Source organism: Tasmannia lanceolata, unplaced genomic scaffold (assembly GCF_043159265.1).
Source record: "Tasmannia lanceolata isolate RefF3 unplaced genomic scaffold, GAP_Taslan_0.1 ptg000012l, whole genome shotgun sequence".
In the NCBI taxonomy this organism is placed as follows: domain Eukaryota; kingdom Viridiplantae; phylum Streptophyta; class Magnoliopsida; order Canellales; family Winteraceae; genus Tasmannia; species Tasmannia lanceolata.
This window is the reverse complement of record NW_027518689.1, coordinates 49,724,355-49,744,706: the sequence shown is the minus strand read 5'-3', so window position 1 is coordinate 49,744,706 and position 20,352 is coordinate 49,724,355. Positions and strand designations below refer to the sequence as shown.

Here is a 20,352-nt window from a genome sequence, read left to right as displayed (position 1 = left end):
CCGACGGTACTGCCTGCCTAGTAAGAGACAGGTACCCGATAATTAGAGCTGCAAACGAGCCGAGCTGGTAAATGAACGGGCCTGAACAGAGCTTTTAATGAGCTGAACCCAAACATATTCGTGATCCGGCTTGGTTCATTTGCAGCCCTGCCGATAGTGGCGAAACTAGTGAAATTAAATATCCTCCCCCTTTTCTAACTTAGGACAGCCCCTTGTAAAAGAGCAGTCATAAATACACCGGAGTAGAGACAGCTGTCCCAAGTAATTGAACGGGAAGAATAATCACTTTTCCAAAATATGTCTATTCAAAGGCGAGGCCGTATTTCAGTGATCAGTTCGTCTATTGGGCCCCACGTTGGATTGCTGTTAAAGTGTCATCGTCGCGGAACTTCTAACTTGTACCCGCGAGATCAACGAAACCCTAATTCATCCATCTCCCCATTCGTTTTCTCCTCTTCCAAACCCTAATTTTCAGTCCAGATCTCGATCTCTTCCACCTTCTTCTTTTTTTCAAGATCTCTGCATCCACATCTCGTTCCAAAATTTAACTCGAATCTACCACATTTCCCAAACCATTTCAAGAACCCTAAATTTCTTCCCTTTTTCCTCATCTCGGCAAACCCTAACTTCCTTTCTCATCAGATCTCGAACCGGCAGTCATTTCTACTGAAGATGCTTAGATTCTTGCTTAGTTTGTGAGTATTGAAACCCTAGGTTCTCGGAAGATCTTGAAATGGAGGCTTTTTCTTCTTATGATCTTTAGATTTCGAATTTAATCTAAAATGGAGAGTTTTAGTCCGAAAGATCTGTCAACAATAGGAGGAATTGCAACTGTTTCGCTTCTGCATTCGTTTATTCCCACTCATTGGCTTCCATTTTCGATCGTCGGTCGCGCACAAAATTGGACGCTTTCGAGGACTCTCCTCGTCAGTAAGTTGTTCTTTTGCTCGAAATACGTTCCTTATATTTACAGTAGATCTCGTGGATTTCTTATGTTTTCTATTCTTTTTTCTTTTTATTAGCTTCTTCGGTTTTGTTTATTAGTCAGTCTTGTCTTGTAGGGCATCTTTTGGTCATAGTGTCAGTCTAGGTAACAAGAAAGCTTGTAGTTGCGTTGAACAACACTTATATCTCTGTTTCTTTCGCCATAAAATTGCCGTAAAATAAAATTTATGCCCATTTTCCTACTTTAAATGAGTCTAAGATTTATTTTATGCAAAGTTTACGGGCGAAAGAAATAGAGCCTTGGGGAAGAAAAATTAATGTTATGTTTCGATATCCAGAAGGGCGTAATTGCTAAATTTGGTATTTAACTGTTGTTTTTCTTATTTCATTTTCTTATGTTGTTGTTGAAAAGATTTGTCATGAGATAAATTTGTAGAGATCGATGATTTCTCTGCTAAGCATCTCTATCTGAACACCTCGGGTTCTTTGTATGAAGTGTGACGTTGATTGTGAAAGTAGATTTGGAGTTCGTCCGGTTTTTTTATTGATTATGTAGACTGGTGGGCTTGAAGTTAAAAATGGGGAAAGTTAGGTTTGGAAAAGGGCTGTATGAGTAGGCACTCTACTTAGAAGAAGTTGGAAATGAAGTAATGGCCATTCTTTAGGATTGATTGTCTTGGTTAATTTTTTCTCAATTTCCCCTTATTGTTTCTGTTTTATGTTGCCATTCGTTTCATGATCTAAGCAGAATTTTATTTTTATGATTTTCTGAAGTTTATGGGATTTAAAGAAACTTTAAGCCTAGAATTTTGAATCCTCTCTGCTTGAACGATTATAAATATTCAAAATAATAAAGAAAATAAGTAGGGATTTACTACATTGGTGCAGTTCAAATGCAGTGCCTTGGTTCCCACTTTCTCCTTTGGGTAGCACGGATTTTTTTCATGATGACGGCCCTTGTAAATTCATCCTCTTTGAGTTTTATAGCTCCAGGGTTTGCAGAGAGCTAATGAGTATGGGATCTGATAGGTTTCAGCCACAACTCTACAATTTTAGCTTTATAGGAACCCTCATTCTCCTACATACTTCTTTTATTAAATAATCATTAAATGGCTATTGATTAATGCAAACCTAGGGTTCACATGTTGACTACTTATTAAATATTCATTAAATGGCTATTGATTAATGCAAACCTAGGGTTCACATGTTGACTACTGGGAATTTAGGAAAAGACAGCAATGTGCATTCCCAAATCAGCATAAAAATAGCAACAATAATCAAAATCAACGAAGGATTTTAATAAAATTCTAGGCTGGAAATTTCAATCACACATAAAAAATTTAATTATCCATACCATGTTCCATATATAAGTCCCAACAAGAAGTAACTAATAAATACAAAATAAAATCAGTCCTCAACTATAAATCTGTCCCAAGAGGCGATGATATGATGTGTGAATGATAAAAGTAGGAGGGGTTGTGGGCGACAAGGGTAGGGTCAATCTATGTAAAATAAAGGTGTAAAGACTGTTGGAATGGTTCAAAGGGTAGGGAAATATGGGTAGGTTGGTAAAAATGAAGGTGAAAATATTCCGTGCCTGAGAATGACATGCCCGATGTCGAGCATTGATCGTCTACAACGTCAAGTGTTCGAAAGAGGAAAGAGAGAAAGCTAGAGTGAGAAAAAGAAGGGCTGATCTCAGCTGAGATAAGGCGAAATGAAGGTAAGAATGATTAAGATCAAGAAAGATCAAGATCAGGAAAAGAGGGAAAGAAGATCAAGGGCAAAAAGTTAAGAGGAAAAGATGAACGGTTTATAAATCCCAAGGAAGAAGGAACCATTCGTTGGAGTGGGGAATCGCGATTCCCCAATTCGTGATTCAGAAATGTGAATTGTCCCGCTTCCCTAAAAAATGGGAAGCGGGTTTCGGAAACGTGGGAAGCGTGATTCTCATTTCTGGGAATTGCATTTCCAACATCACGGGGATCGCGTTTTAATATTTTAAGAATCGTGGGAAACGGGATTCCCACCTTGACTTTACTATTTTATTGTCCATTTTCTTAAGATTTAAATGTAAATAAGGGAATACCCCCCATTTGAATCTATTAAAAATAGTTTGAAGACCCAAATCTAAAAGGATAAAAGTCAATTTTCCAGTTCTAGTACAAAATTTGGAAAAAAAGGGTTGGGTTAAAATCTTAACTTCCAAACGATTGGGTATTTTTCCAATTTTAAAAGTTCATAAATTCTATTATGTCCAATCATTATTATATCCCAAAAGTCCGGTAAAAAAAATCTCATAATTTGGTCTCTAAAGTTTTTTTCATCATGTCAAGCACTGGTCAACACAGGCATTTCAACTCAACATTTCAGCTTACAGTGATTCTCCTTTAAGTAAACGTTCGGTCGTTTACATAATTGGTTCATATAATTATTTCTTATATTTTTCTAACAAATTCTGGTTTTTTCATATTTTTAACTATTAAAAAAAATTTCCCTCGTCAACACACTGGTCAACCCTTAACGCTTGCCGCTTCCCACCATCCTAGAGAGCCTTCCCTTCCCGCTTCCGCTTCCCGCCCTGGCAACCATGATAAATCTAGCCGGGAAAGGTGAAGAAGAAAGAGGAGAAAATAGATGTAGGATATAAGATAAAAAAATGAGATGATATAACATAAGCTGGGAGATGAGATAGAGAAAGTGGAAGGAGGCAGAAGGAAGAGACAAGGGATATTGGGAGCTACTTGAGCTTTTTTCAAAACATCAAAACTTTTTTAGGGCTTACTCCTTTTGGTCTTTTACATGGGAAAGAGGAGAACATAAATGTAGGATGTATGATAAAAAATGAGATGATATAACAGAAGCTGGGAGATGAGGTGGAGAAAGTGGAAGGAGGCAGAAGGAAGAGACAAGAGATACCTTGAGGTTGGGTGCTACTTGAGCTTTTTTCAAAACATCAAAATTTTTTTAGGGCCTACTCCTTTTGGTCTTTTACATGGGGCCGAAGGGTTTTTTTGCCAGGTTTGTACTTGCTAAAAATAGTAAGTCTATGATTACTATAAATAAGTACATGATTACTATAAATAGTAAATTCACAATTACTATAAATTGTAATTCTACGGGTGAGCCATATGTTGATGTGGACATCCCCCACATCTAGGATAAAAATTATAATTAAAAATATAAATAAATCCCAAATAAAAAAGATTAACAAATCTCATGAAAAAACTAACTAAAATCAAGTATATGGCTAAATGGATCACGGGATTAATTTATGACTTCTACAATTATATTATTGCCTATCAATACAATGCAATTAACCTATGAAGTCTAGAGAATTACAAGCGCATCCCTTCGTACAAAAAATTACCATCTCTTCACCATATGATATTACATGTGGGCCATTAGGCATGGCTAAAAATCCCTGTCCAATTATGACCCATGAAAATTCCGCATTCATCGTTATTAATAATTGCACCTGACAAAAGAATTTTATAGATCTCTTTTGAAAAATTAATATATTTACACACACATACATATTTATGTGTGTGTATATATTTGAAGTGGTAGGAATGATTTTATTAATAGGAAAAGGGCAAACAACCCGGCGACCGAGATGGTCAATACACAACAAAGATGCATTCCTCTCAAGGAGGAAGAAAGTCGAAGATCGCAAGCCTCTCTCTATCAACCCCTTCCCTAGCAAGCTTTTCAGCTTCTGAATTCTCGTTTCTTTTGACGTGCTTGAAGGAGATGGACTTTCCTTCAATCCGGTCTTTAATCTCATATATCCAATGAGCAAACCTTCAGGGATGAGAGGACCTCTAGGGATGAGAGGACCTCTGGAGCCATCTTATGGCATTAAGAGAATCCCCCCTCTACTATTAGCGAATCCAAGATAATGGTTTCTATAAGTCCAATTCCATGAAATACCACTCCAATCTTTGCCTCATTTGAGTCCGTCGAACCCCAATGGGCCTAAAAATGCCATCGGTGTCACCCCCTGACCGTCTCTCATGAGACCCTCCTGCAACAACAGGCCTAAGATTACTCAAACTTGACCCATTGGAGTTTAGCTTTAATTTACTTGGCCCTGGCTGGGCCCATCTGCTATTTGGTACCTACGCCTGTTCGTTACTCCCGCAAATTTCCTTCCATCAATTCCACTATACCAGAGGTCATATGCCGAGACAAAGCTAAAGTCTGGAAGGATTTTGACGCATGCAATGGTTAGAGCTATCACCTTTGTATAGATATAATGAGACCTTTTTATCATACCCTTGAACACTCCGGCGCTCCTTTCTTTCCATAGTATCCATATATTAGCCAGGAGTACCACTTTCCAAAGAATTTTGCCTTTTTTCGGCCATGGGACATAGAACCTTCTTTCCAACACGTCCATCACATTAGCTGGACATACCCATTCTATGCCGAATCTACTACATATATTATGAAATCATTTGATATCTGATTATACGAGAAACCATCTAAGTATAATATCTTCAGTTGGAATGGTGGATTCTATGTTGAACATCCACATATACTATGTACTATGCGTGCAACCCTAGATACCCGCATACAATTATTAATTTGGGTTTTCATTGTTTGGTAGTACCAAAATAACACAGGTGATACTTGGGATAATCTGAACCAAGGAACCGGGGGGGGGGGGGGGGGGGGGGGGGGGGTTGACCCCCCTAAAAAAAATTCTGGAAGGGTTTTACTTAATTGTTTAATTTTCTAAAATTACCCGTTCCCCCTCTTCAATTTTACCTTGTATCCCGAAGAGGGGAATGCCCTTATGGCAATGTCTAAGGTAAGTTTTTTCCAAAACCTCCTTAATCACATTCCATATTTTAAGCGCGGTTTTTCCTTCTATGTATGATCTCTCTCTCAATCTCTCTCGGTGCCCTCCCCCCCCCCCCCCCACACACACACACACACACACACACTCACTCACACAGAGAGGCACACACACATTGCTTTTTTGGTTAGGGTAGTTAATGCCGATCATGAGGTGCCCACATTTGTTTTTCATGAAGTATTGAAGTGGGTTTCTGGGGATACTCATGGAGTCTTTGGAGAAATAAAAGTATAGAGAGAGATTCCATGAATTTTTTTCTGCTTTTTTTTGGATTCCGCTTGCAGAGGTTGACATTTGTTGTGTTTTGAGCTTTATCAATCCGAATGATAAGCCTTTTATATGAAAATATGACATTCAATTTGCGTAAGTGATTATGCTTCCCATTATAGAACCATTAGAATCCTCTTATTATATGAAAAAAAAAAATTAAATCTCTATAATTGTTAAAATTTATTGTCGAATCCATTAGAATCCTTTTATGCTTCCCATTTTGTTCCAGTATGCCTGCATTTTTAACAATTGCATAAATTGTTCCTTTATGAAGTAACCAAGAACCAGGATTGTTGAGATGGATCAAATTATGTAAAGCTTACGCCATGTTTACATCTTGTGCAATTTCTGTATTTCTATTCTAGAATCTTTTATTCTGATAGTGCATCACCTTTTTTTCAGCATGATGGCATTATTAATAAACTAGGTTTTGTGTGCCTGTCGCTGAATAGATAATTTCAGATCAGACTCCATTTGGACAGACTAATTGGGTGAAGTTGTTTCATATCATGTGATATTGTTGCTTATTTGGGTATCAGAGCTAGTCACTGGTGTAATACCGTTTTATCCAGATTTCAAAAAGGAATTGAGATAACTGAATAAGGAGTCGCAACTACACATGTTGGAACTTGCAGGATGTTCTTGTCGAGAGGCTAACTAGTATGCACGAAGAGTGGAAGACATATCTCTTATATTTAGGAACTTGCACCATCTCAATTCTTTGCATCCTTGTTGGGTAGATTTTTCCGTTGATATATGAAACCTCCATTGTTTTCAACTGTTTCTCAATATCAAACTAGTTATTATGTTTTCTCTAAGCCAAGAGATACACTAATTCACATGGTAGGACTTAAAAATTCAGCGTCGTAGACAAGGGTTGTTGATGATTTTAGACAGAATTTGATCTTCATTCATGTGGTTTCGAACCTCTCATTATAAAAGAATTCAGTTCAAACACGCGAATGCTCAAAATGAGAGCAGATCTGCTTAAATCTTGTTAAGACAAGTGGGCTTCTTGTAAAATTTGGAATTCTGAGATGCAAATCCAACGCAGGCGACTCTAGACATGTTTTTGGGCATCTTTACACACACACACACACACACACACACACTAGTATTCTGGGCCCATTCTGAATTGTTGGCCCCCCACCCAATCAAAACATGAGATGCAAAATGGAGGCTCCACCCAAGAAAGATAGAAATATTGGGTGACAAAAGCATATGTGTGCATTATTTCCAATATCAAGACATTTACATTTAACAGTCCACAAATCAAATGTATTTAAGTCATTTACATACAATTATCTCCAAGGTTTTAAATTTCGGTTTCGGGATTGATTTCGGTCCTCACCGAAACCGAAATTTTCGGCCAAAGTCCCGAAATTTCGAGCGAAATCATCAAATCAAATAAAACAATATTTTATTCTTGAGAAAATTTCGGACGAAATCCCCGAAATTTCGTGAAAGTATTATTTAACGATAAAAAATGTTCTTTTTGCATGAAATCCCTTAAATTTTGGCCGAAATTTCGGGGGAAATCGAAATTTTATACCATTTCGGGTAAACTCGATTTCGGTTTCGTTCTCGACCGAAACTTGACATTTCGGTCGAAATTTAAAACCTTGATTATCGCACATGTTATTAACGGCATTGCACGATCGAATCATTGCTCCATTTCGACAAATTTTGTTTCCATTCTAAATATTTCATTTGTATTTAAAAAAAAAGGAAACATAAAACATGTAAAACTAACACATCGTGAAAGGGCAAAGAGGAACCAAGAAATAGAAAATGGAAGGTAGTGGCTAGAAAAGAAAAAAAATAAAATAGGGTAAAATAGAATTATACTTAAGAAATTACAAAGATTGTGGGAGTTGTGATCATTAAAATGACAACTTCCACATAACCTCAAGACTCCTTGTAATAAATGTTTTTGCTATATACCCCATGTTGATTTGTCGAGTTTTTTGTTTTGCACCAATACCTTGGTTTTTTGACTAGAAATGCTTCTACAGAATGCAACATATGTTGTCCATGAGAAAAAATATAATCTTGAAGATATAGGCCTCATTGTCTGACCTTGTGCCTTGTTAATAGTCAAAGCAAAAGCTGGTTGGATTTGAAATTGTTTCCTTTGAAGAGCAAAAGATAATTCAGAATCTGTAGACGATTGGAGTATGAATCTTGGGATAAAGACTCTTGTTCCAGCTTAAGATCCAATTACCAATTCAGCTTCAATTTTATGTGTGTTTCTTTGTAAATTAATCTTATCTCATTATATAGTCCTAAATTCCCACTTATGGTTTTCAGCAAAATAATTAGAATACCTTTCCTAAGGTTGAGTTGGTGAAGTGGAAAACTCGAGATATTAAGAGTATTGAGGAACTCCAGCTGATAAAGATTGGAAATATCTTCAGGGACTGAGTCAAAGCTGTAATATGTTGTTTTGTTTGTAGGTAATTTTTTCCAGCACCAAATCATTCCAATAATGGATTATTTCATTTTTTATGTTAGGAAGACATGAGATATCATGTATTCCATAGATTGAACATTTTGTTAGAAGTTAGAGAAATGTGAGCTCGATCAGTTGATTGATTAATGAGTCAATCTAGGGAACTATCATGTCATTAGGAATTCTAACCAAGTCATTTCCATAGGATGGTTCGATACCATTACCCACCTAAAAAAGATAATATTAAAATTGAGTATTACCACCAGCTCTCATGTTTGATTTGAGTTACAACACTATAATTGAGTTCCATAAATGGGTGTTGACCAATGATGCATCTACAATTGTAGGCCTGTCACATTTCCTAACAGCTAGCAGTATTTCTCCAAAGTCATCTCCCTATACCACCACCTTTCCACCAAAAGGAGCTTCATTATTGGCATTATATCCTGAGTTTCAAAGCATACCCGTGTGTCATAAGAGCTTCATTCCAAATAATAAGAGCAGCAATTTGCAAGAGTTTAGCCGTATCAGCCTGCTTTGAGATGTTACAGTTAGAGTATGGATGAAATTGAAGAGGAATTTTGAAGACAGAATGAGCAGTTTCCCCAGGTAAGTTGAGAGCAGCAATGCCTAAAAATAGAGAATGTATCAACTTTGATATGTTCAAAATTTCTGTATTATTGAAAGGAAAAATTAATTTACTCGATGAAGCTGTAGCCAGTGCAACCCTTTTTGAGAGGATCTAACTCTTGCCAATAAGCAACAATATAAAAATGACTTTCCAGACCCCTTAGGTCCATCAATAAAAAAACTCATGGCTTTTGATTGTCAATATGCTGCTTGATAAGAGTGAATGCTTCAATTTGATGGGGGTTAAGGAGGGAGATGAAATCCTAGTGATGTTGAGGCACTGCCATTCTCAATTCCTTCAAAATGATGTTAAGTAATTGTCCTTCACTGGTAATGTTGAGGCACTTGCACTCTCAATTCCTTCAAAATGATATCAGGTAATTTCCCTTCACTATTTTTAATATTACGTTCAGTCACTTCAGCGAAATTCATTAATATCTTTTAAATTCATGGTTGTCAAATCGGACCTTGCATAATACCCTCATTATGAAAATCTTCACCCATATCACCAGAAAATTCGTCTTATAATTCACCAACCAGCGTGACATTACAAAAAACTATCATACTTGCAAACATTTTTCTGAGAGCTGAAGGAAGATGAATTTCAGGAGCTCCATTGAGTGCCGAGTGAAGGTGGCCATTCTAAATGTATGATACTCAATTCCATTCACAGTTCTAAGAGAAGGAACAGAAGTTGCACCACATATATGATTCAAAATCAATCTGAGAAAGTACCGTTCTTTTTCACCAGTGTTTGTAACATAGATTCTTCCAATTGCCTCTTTCTTTTTTCATGGACTCCAGACTTCATCCTTCACATTCCAAACATAATTCTTTGAAAATTGATAATATAGATATTGACATGTATTAGAATCTCCAGCATTCGTTTTAAAATATTCTGTTAGCATAATTATGCTACTTTGAGGATTGTGAACCACTTCATCCAATTGTTGTCCACTTCATCCAATTGTTGTCTAGTTCTAATTGAAGCCAACTGCTCATTGGGATGGTGAAGTTGAAGATAATAAATTGATGGTAAAACTGAACTCTAATCAAAAGAAAAAAAATATTCTCCAACATGCTTATGGAGCTGCCACTCATCTTGCAATGAAATTCCATCACCTTCTATTGTATGGTTATTTTTATGTTGAATTAATACTCTATAATAACCCTTGTAGACATCATTGCATATATATTTGACTGCTTTGATGATGCTACAAAATTCCACATTGATACGACAGTTGTACTTGACTGCAAGATATGAGTTGTAAATGACTATCCACTGATTGTCATTAGAGTGACCATTTTTCATAATCATGTGACCATTTTCTATTCTTCTATAAATTGAATAGGAATCTTCACCTTGCATTTTTTCCGGTGCAGAAGGCCTAGAATAATGTTTTGTGCGAATTCCATCTGTCTCCATGCAAGGAGAGTTCCTATTGACTGTACCACATGGTCGAATGATCAGATGTTCTAAAACTACTATATACAACTTGGTTCTCTTAAATTTGGTAGTTCAGCTCTAACCACTCTAACATAATCTTCTAAAATTTGAAGCTTGTCTACGTTGTGCATGATGATGAGTTAATGCACATGAAGGAGGCCATGCTTTTGGAATTTAATTACATGGAGCTTAGCTATTGATTTTCAAAGCATAGCTTTTTAATATAAATCTTCTTTAATTTTACATAGATTTGTGCAGAAAATCCTATTGACCAGATGTTGCCCATTAAGAGCTTTTTGACATAGCAATAATTCACTTTTAATTTCAGGCCAGTTTGTGTAACATGCGATTCTGATGAAAAGATCTGGTTTCTTAAAGCATTAAACTAAAGCCATGGCATCTTGGTACCTCTGACACATATCATGTGGATCACTGATGAATAATGTTTGAAGGACAATTCGTTTTTCTAAATTTGTTGCATTCACTTCTCTATTTTCCAGTGCTTCCCGAAGACCATGGCTGTATTCAACTCTCACTTTATTTTGATTAAAGCCTAAATATCTGTCTTGTAGCCTCAATTTTCATATACATATCAACTACACATTGTTTAAGTTGACGCCCTCCAAGGGGAATCTGATTTGGCTGGCTAGGGCAATAGTGCAATCGGTAAGAATAATATTGGCGTGAAGAGATGAAATCTTTTACATTGACCGTGGAATCTTTCTATGCTCGTTTTTCACATTGATTGTCCAACCATTTTTACACCTTGAAAGAAGCAGAGGATACTGGAGAGGATCATAACCTAGGTGCAGATCAAATATCCTTTGTAAACTTTCCTCTGTAGGACTAATGACTAAATAAAGTGGTTGAATGTTGGAGGGATCATTTCTTGGGTATTTGATCAATGCAGAAAAGAACTAAATAAAAGGATGAGAAAAACGAGCATAGAAATTTGATTTTATACAGAAAGAGCAAACTTGCCTTCAATTCAATCTGCAACCACTTGTGAGGTAGTTTGAGCATTATAGACCCTTTAATCAAGCTCATGTATATTAACACGGATGATCAAGCTATGGGATTCAACTTTTGGAGTCCTTATAAGATGATGGAATTGTTGTACAAATGGGTTAAACTAATGAAGTATTTTTTTTGAATCTGTGCCAAGGTTTGTCGAGAGAGATGAGGTGCAATTGAACATTTGTTATCCAGTTCATAATCTGTGTCATAAATATAGAGCTGAAGAAACTTTGGAATTTCATCACTTGGTTGTAAAGATCCAATTTGGTGGTATATCGTCCCATGAACTTTGAAGGTATATATGCCATCTCTTTCATAGAGAGATCTTTATCTAGTTGAACACCCAATGATGTAAAAGCAAAAAGAGAATTATATATTCTAGTATCCTTCTTACACTCCTGAAGACTGAGACAAGAAAAGAATCAAAAGTTGTTCTGGTGGTTTTGGTAATGGTAAATTGATCTTACCCTTTGAACAACAAGAGGTTGGATGATTATGTTTGAAGCATATTGCAATGCAAAAGGACAAATTGTATGAGGAAGGAGATTGGATTGAAACTATGGAGTTTTTATAAAGTTCGATGCATAGAATGTATGAATTTCGAGATTGGATTGAAGCTATGGAGTTTTTATAAAGTTTAATGCATAGAGTGTATGAATTTCTTCCTGTTAAACATTAGTTGTTTGTGTCATTCTCTGTTGAGACTAACTAGTTATTTTTTTGAAATGGTCGACTCACTATTTTTCTGGCGCATTTCTGCCCTTTGCTCATTGATATGATACATAATGCTATTATTTTGAACATTGACTTTCAATAAATGGTGATTGAATTTGGATCTAGAAATGCTAAAATATTTTTAATTATTAATTACAATATTTTTAAAGACAACAATGACGGCATTCTGTTAAATAGCTATGGTTTGAAATAATAACCAACTATTATCAATTTAAATCACAGTTTAATCAAGATTTGGATCATTTCTTATTGGTTCTCTTATTTTGGACCCTTCTTTTCATTTTAGACTTCCTCGGGATTATATTTAGAAGGGAAAATGGTGACACTATTTAGAAGGTGAAGGTTTTTATCCAATTTATAGAAGGGAAAATGGTGACACTATTGTGAAAATTAGTCACTCTATTGATAATCAATGTGCAGTCTCTTACAACTCATATCTTGCAGTCAAGTACAACTGTCATATCAATGTGAAAATTTGTAACATCATGAAGGCAGTCCAAAATCTGTACAGTTATGTCTACAGGGGCGACGATAGAGTATTAATTCGGCATAAAAATAACCATACAACAAGTGTGGATAAGATTTCGTAATTTTTGAATGCAAGATGGGTGGTAGCTCCAAAAGCTTGTTGGAGGATTTTTCTTCTTATTTGAATTCAATTTTACCATTAGTCTATCGTCTTCAACTTTACATTCCCAATGAACAGTTGGTTTCATTTAGAGACGGATAACAATTGGATGAAGCGGTTTACAATTCTCATAGTATCATAACCATGCTAGATCCTAATGCAGGCCAATATCTGTATCATGAATTTCTATAGCATTATATTTGGAATGAGAAGGAAAAAGTTTGTGAAGTCCATATAAAAAGAAAGAGTTGATTGGAAGAGTCTATGTTGCGAACCTTAGTGAAGGAGAAAATATTTTCTTAAATTGATTTTGAATTATATGCATAGTGCAACTTCTTTTGCTTCTTTTAGAACTGCGAATGGAATTAAATATCATATATTTAGAATGGCAACAATAAAACTTGGATTTCTGGAGCAAGATAACCACCTCCACTCTACACTCAAAGAAGCTTTTGAAATTCATCTTCTAGCAATTCTCAGAAAATTGTTTGCAACTAAGTTTTTTGTAATGTTACTACATTCCGTTAATTATGTGATAAATTTTCTTGTAATATGGGTGAAGATTTTCAGCACGAGGTTATTATGCGAGGCCCAATTTTTACAAACATGATATTTAAAAGATCTTATATTCATCTTGTGATATGGGTGGAGATTTTCAGCATGCGGGTATTATGCTAGGCCTAATTTTTACAAATATGATTTTAAAAGATATTAATGACTTTCTCAACCAACACAATTAACCCATCGTAGACTTTGATCTTTCTAAAGTGTCTGAACTTGGTATTGAAAGTAGTGAAGGGCAATTATCTGAAATAATTTTAAAGGAATTGAGAGTGGAAGTGCCTCAACATCATTTGGATTCCATCTCCCTCCTTAACCCTCATCAAATTAAAGCATTCACTCTGATCATGCAACATATTGACGCTCAAAAGTCAGGAGTTTTTTTAATTGATGGGCTTAGGGTTTTGAAAAGTTGTTTTTATATTGTTGTTTGTTGGCAAGAGTTAGATCTTCTAAAAGGGTTGCATTGGCTACAACTTATTCATGTTATATCAAAAAAAAAATATATATATAGAGATTTTGAGCATATCAAAGTTGATATATTATCCATTTTTAGGTGTTGCTGCTCTCAACTTGCTTGGGGGAAATTGCTCATTCCGCCTTCAACATTCCTCTTCAACTTTATTCACACTCTAACTGTAATATCTGAAAGTAGCCTGATATGGTTAAACTCTTGCAAACTGCTGTTCTTATTATTTAGGATGAAACTCATATGACACACCAATATGCTTTTGAACCTCTTGATAGATGCTTAAAGAATATATTGTCCAGGAATAATGCTTCTTCTGGTAGAAAGGTGGTGGTATTGTGGGATAACTTTTGACAAATACTGGTATGAGTTAGGAAAAGTGCCGGGCCTGCAATTTTAGATGCATCATTTGCCAATTCTCATTTATGGAACTTAATTAAAGTGTTGAAGCTCAAATCAAACATGAAAGTCGTTGGTGATACTTAATTCCAACATTATCTTCTTTAGGTAGGTGATGGTATCGAACAATCATATGGAATGACTAAGTTATAATTCTTGACAATATGATAGTTCCATGAATTGATATAGACTCATCAATCAATCAACTGGCCGAGCTTACTTTTTCCCAGCTTTGCAAAAAAATGTTCAGTGTGGAATACATGATATCTCATGTCACCAATTGAACCTTAAGAAATGTATTCTAATCATTGCTGGGAACCATAAACATGAATTTAGGACTTTGTGATGGGACTTGATTAATTTGCAAAGAAACGCATACATCTAATTGAAGCTTAATTGGGATTTAGGCCTTTACCTGGAACAATAGATTTTATCCGGAGATTCACACTCCACTCATCTAAAGATTCTAGATTATCTTTTGTTCTCCAAAGGAGCAATTTCCAGTCTAGTCAGCTTTTGCTTTGATTATTCACAAGGCACAAGGTCAGACAATTCAATGCATTGGTCTATATCTTTAAGATCAAGTTTCTTCTCATGGACAATTATACGTTGCAATCTCTAGTAGCATTTTCAGTCAATATATTATGGTGTTGGTTCAAAAAAGGAAACTTGAAAATCAACATGGGTTTTATACCAAATTCATTGTTTAGAAGGAAGTCTTGTGGTTATGTGGAAGTTATGTGTAGTTGTCATTTTTATGTTCACGACTCAATCTATGTAATTTCTTATGTATAATTCACTTTTATTCTATTTTTGTTTCTTCTTTTCTAGCCACTAACTTCCATTTTCTATTTCTTAATTCCTCTTTGCCATATCACGATGTGTTGGTTTTACCTGTTTTATGTTTCTTATTATTTCTTTTCATTTAAAAAAAAAAATACCGATGAAATATTAGAATGGAAACAAAAGTTGTCCAAATGGAGCAATGATTCGATCATGCAATGCCATTAATAACATGCGCAATAACTATTTTTTATATGGCTCAAATACATTTAATTTATAGATTGTTGCACGGAAATGTCTTGATATTGAAGATTATGTCACACATATGCTTGTCACCCAGTGTTTCAATCTTTCTTGGGTGGAGCCTCCATTTTGCATCTCATGTTTTGATTGGGTGGGACCAACCATTTCATGCCAATGCTATACTATATTTGTGTGTGTGTGTGTGTGTTATGTACACTCACATACACTTAGGTTGTTCGCAACAAATTTCACATGCATGAAAAAGAGAATCACACATAAAATGTATTGAGATCAAATTTTTCTCTTGCGAGAAGAGGTTTTATTAATTTTGGTAGGTTTTATTAATTCCGGCTTTATTGGCCGTTATTTACATTTCTTGAAGAAAGAAAATACCATTGATTATCCATCAAGAGGTTCCCTATTTAAATACAACTTTTAATTAATTATCCTTCAGAAAGTTCTGATTTTGTTAACAGATCTTTTCGGTTGAAATTTCTTTGTCTTGGGGACTTTCTTCATCTTCTCAAACTTTCTTCATTTTCATTTGGGGAAGCGTCATCTTTATTGTCTTTCTCCTTCAAGAGAAAGGTCTTCTCCCTTTAAAGAGTTTCTGGGAAGAGATCCTAAAGGGACCTTTAGAGTATCTAGAAAGAGATTCTAAGGGGATTTTCGTTTTTCTCCCTAAGCAGAAAATTCTTCTTTCTTTTGGGGAAATGGCTGTCTTTATCTTTTTGGGGGAAACCATTGCCTTTATCATCTTTCTCCCGGAAAAGAAAGGCCTTCTCCCCGTCTTTGGAAGAGATGCTAAAGAGACCTTTAGAATTCCTAGAAGAGACTCTAAAGGCATTTTCTCCATCCTTGTCATGAAAGAGAAATGTCTTCTTTCTTTTGGGGAAATCGTCGTCTTTATCTTTTGGGGGGAAACCACCGTCTTTATCATCTTTCTCCCGGAAGAGAAAGATCTTCTCCCTTTATGGAGTCTCTGGAAGATATCCTAAAGGGACCTTTAGAAAGTCCCTGGAATAGACTCTAAAGGGATTTTCTTCATCCTTCTCATGAAAGAGAAAGGTCTTCTTCCCCGAAGAAAATCTGCAAAAGAAAGAAAGAAGAAAAAAAAAGAAATTGTTACCGAAATCTTTTCTCACCTTTCTCCTTCTTCTGTTTCTCCTTTCGTGTAGCTTTTTCTCCCCAGAAGATCCGATCCTTTGCTAAAGGATCTTCTCTTTATTTATGAAATTCTCTTGAAGTGGTTGGCAATTGCCACATCACCCCTTTTCTCTCAACTTCACAATCTCCACTTCCCCTTTTATGGGGAGTTACGTAATTTCCTCTTTTTGAAAAGTGGATGACTCATTTCTCCCTTTGCGAGAATTATTTTGGTCCCTAAAATTTAGGGATTTCTTTTCTTAGTCGTGGGCTCTTTTTGCTTTCTTTTTTTATTAAAGTTCTTTAACTTTATGTTTATCCTTTTATTTTAGGGAATAACATGCGTAATCACCTTTTTTCTCTACCTTCTTACTTTAATAAGGGGTTTTACTATTATGCCCTTTTTGTAAAATTTCAAGTCCAACATTATTAAGCTCAACCTCCTGTCATATATGTGGGCATTTCATCTTCTTTGTACTCTGATTGAGATATGCTTAATAGGGATCAATGGGGTTCAAGAGTAGCTGGAATCCTTTTTTTTATTAAAAAAAAACTATATATAAGATGAAAATTACAGGCGGAGACTACCTTTTCTCTTTATTAAAATGATATTCCTTTTAAAATTGAAAAAATGGGCGTATAAAGATCCACAAGTTAATATTTGTGCTAGTGTTAAAATCAGTCGTTTCGTGGTATGCTTCACGATGGATGTTGGAAATTCTACTCACAAGAGAACCAATTGCAGATTTCTTGGTAGATTGGGTAGCATTGTCAAGGAGGTTAGTGTTTCTTCTTAAGCCATTTATTGGAGTTCAGCATTTGAATCAGTATGGAGACTCCTTATCATCTGTCAAACTTGTCACCATCTGAATCTACAGGTAGTTCATGCCTAGATGTTCACCCTGTGTTGCCAAAAGCGACACATAAAATTCTTCTATGCAGGTAGCATAAATGCTTGCATTCAAATGCTACTTTTATTGTTTTAAGGGTAAACAATAATTTCACCATTAGAAAAAGGGTAAACAATAATCTGTTAAATCCTGTCGCAAATCTACTCTAGTTCTAAAACCATCAGACCCCGGAACAAGATAACTAACCAAAGTCGTCGCACCACACCACATGAGACTTGTAGAATCATGTTACACCATAAAAAGGATGTCAGACATCATACCAAAAATGGAGAAATATTATTCTTATATACAAAACTGTTACAAATTCAAAGAAGAGAAGTAACTCTCAATAAGCCTAAAAGTCCAAGTCATAAACTAATCCTAGCCCTCAATCTTCTAACTGTATGAGTCTGTTTGGCTGCAATGAAAATTTTTATTCGAATTTTTCCATGGGAAATGATTTTTCCAGCATTTGGTTAACTCATTTTACATGGAGAGTTTTTCCCAAAATAAAAAATTTCCCTGTTTTCTAGGAAAATTGCAAACCCCCTTGACCCTGGAATTCTTTTTTCCCTTTGAAATTTTATTTTCCATTTTTTCCCTAGATCCAAATGGCCCGACATAAAACAAACTTAAAACTCCATCTTTAGAAACTTCAAATACAAGCAAACCCAATTGTTTAATTGGGTTTCTTAAACCCACTTACACAATTAGATAAATGATTACATTACCTGTAAAAGTACTCAAAATTGATCTCGTGCTGCGTAACATTAAAGTGGGCTCCTATTTGAAGTCAACATAGGGCTCAACGAGATTCTCAATAATACCTGTAATAAATGTGATAAAAGAGTCAGATTTTTAAAAAATTAGAATCCTTTGCAATGCTTAAGTTACAGGGGTCACTTCCTTTCACTTAAGCCCACAAATGCTCAATTTAAGACTCTGAAACTCCCCCAAAATGCCTAAATAATATAAAGTCACCATTTTTAATTATTTTAACCCTTTTGCAACACTTAGGTCCGTTTGGATACGCGGATTTTAGAATCCAGGTTTTAGTTTGAAAACAGTGTAAAAGAGGGTCATGATCAAGCTGCTGGTATGTTGTCGTGGCAGCGTTTCTTGGATTTTAAGTAAGAAAAAAAAAGAAAAGAAAAAGAAAACCAGGTTTTAGAAATCTCTCCTGCATCCTGCGATGTCTAAAACCTGGAAACATGGGACAATCGCCAGCTCTCTTGCTGTAGGAAAGAAGGGCTAGAAATCAGAAAACGATGGCTGCTGTCTTTCCTCTCTGTCTCCCAACTACAGTTTTGAGGAAATCCAGGATTCTAAAATACGCGTATCCAAACGGCCCCTTAGTGATAGGATACTTTCTTCCAGTTAAATTAAACCCAAAATACCCTAGTAAAGGCAACACCTTTTTCTTTTGAACCGTGTGCATAAATGCTGATGCTCCTGCATGAAACTATCAGTATTTGCATGATTCGCTCATGTCGATTTTGGTTGTTATGGGCAGTGAATGGTTTGTTTAACGTGAACACTTTGAGGTTCATGTCCTATATTGGAAATTCAATGTTTTCTCTTGATTTTCCCGTTTTGGACGTTCTTGTCTATTCATTTCTGCTTTATGTTACTTACAGCTGCATTTGGAGCTGTTTTGCACGTAATTTCAACCTCCCTTCTCGGCGTAGCAGCGATCACCATGGCGAACACCATTGCTGGAGAGGAAACAGTCCATAAGCTTGCTTCCCTTTTGCTGATAGTTCTTGGAGGAAGTTATGTGCTATTTTATCTGTTGGGAAAGGGGGGTCACAGTCACTCTCATAACCATCCCATGGAGAAGGTGGCTGTCGCTGGACTTGTCCTTGTGCCCGCATTGTCTCCCTGTGCAACCACACTTCCAGTGTTTCTCGCTGTTGGTAACTCGTCTTCCATGATGGTGCTCGCAATAATAGTTCTGCTTTTCAGGTGTGTGTACACTTGAATGAAGAATTCTATTGACTTTTGGTTTCTCCCAGTTCAGTCTACATTGTCTCACTTATTGATTGTTAGAGAGTTCAAATCATACTCACTTGACGAAATAAAAAGGATTTATCCCGTTGTGAAATAGGATACAAAAGGATATTCCTTTTGGGGCTGTTTAGAATTCGAGATTGAGTTTCGGCCCACTAAAAAGTTCCCAGAATAGACAGAAAAAAAATGGGCATAGTGATTTCCCAATGAAGAAAACTCTTCGTATCTAGATAGTTGTTTAGTAAAAAATCATAATCTTTTCCGAGGAAAAATCCCCCTTGCCTTTATTAAACTTTGATATTTACTGCAGATATCTCAATTGAATTGATCTAGGTTGGGTTTTTTGGATTCTTGACTGTTCAATGTTGTACGGCGATATTTCATTTTGCAGCACTATAACTGTGATGACTTCACTGGTGGCTCTCTCATTTTACGGTGCCAGCCAACTCAAGTTTCACTGGGTGGAGCGCAATGACAAGCTTCTTGTAGGCACAGTCCTGTGCCTGGTCGGGATCTTGACACTCTTGTTTCACGATCACGATCATGATGACGAGGCTCATTCCATTGGAGAGCATTTGCATCGAAAGCTCATTACTTAAGGGTAAGGTTGGTGTTGATATCTGGATTGTTTTTCTTTTTGTTTCATTGTTAAATCATAAGATTGAAGAATATTACAGTGAAGATCAAAGTGCAAAGGCAGCTTAGTTTTGTCGGAAAGTTGTCGGAAACCCCAAATCCTTTTTTTCTTTTTGCTCTGGTGTGTATGATGTCATTTTCTTGATTAGTAGTGGGTCTGTCCATTCAAAGTTGTAAGTTGATGCAAGTATTATCATTGAAAATTAGAAGTTGTTAACTATTTGGTA

The 20,352-nt window shown here is 35.9% G+C and overlaps 1 protein-coding gene and 1 long non-coding RNA gene across 2 annotated transcripts; both read left to right on the top strand.

Moving 5' to 3' along the window:
• Window positions 1-320: 320 nt before the first annotated feature.
• On the top strand, window positions 321-20,352 carry LOC143888412 (Fe(3+) dicitrate transport system permease). The gene is made up of 3 exons (XM_077392817.1): window positions 321-930; window positions 19,117-19,444; window positions 19,881-20,352. The coding sequence occupies exons 1-3, from the start codon at window positions 783-785 to the stop codon at window positions 20,086-20,088; spliced, it is 684 nt and encodes a 227-aa protein (XP_077248932.1). The 5' UTR covers window positions 321-782; the 3' UTR covers window positions 20,089-20,352.
• Window positions 5,942-12,169, top strand: LOC143888413 (uncharacterized). Its single transcript, XR_013254586.1, has 2 exons — window positions 5,942-8,535; window positions 8,879-12,169. It is a non-coding gene; the product is annotated as an uncharacterized LOC143888413 (long non-coding RNA).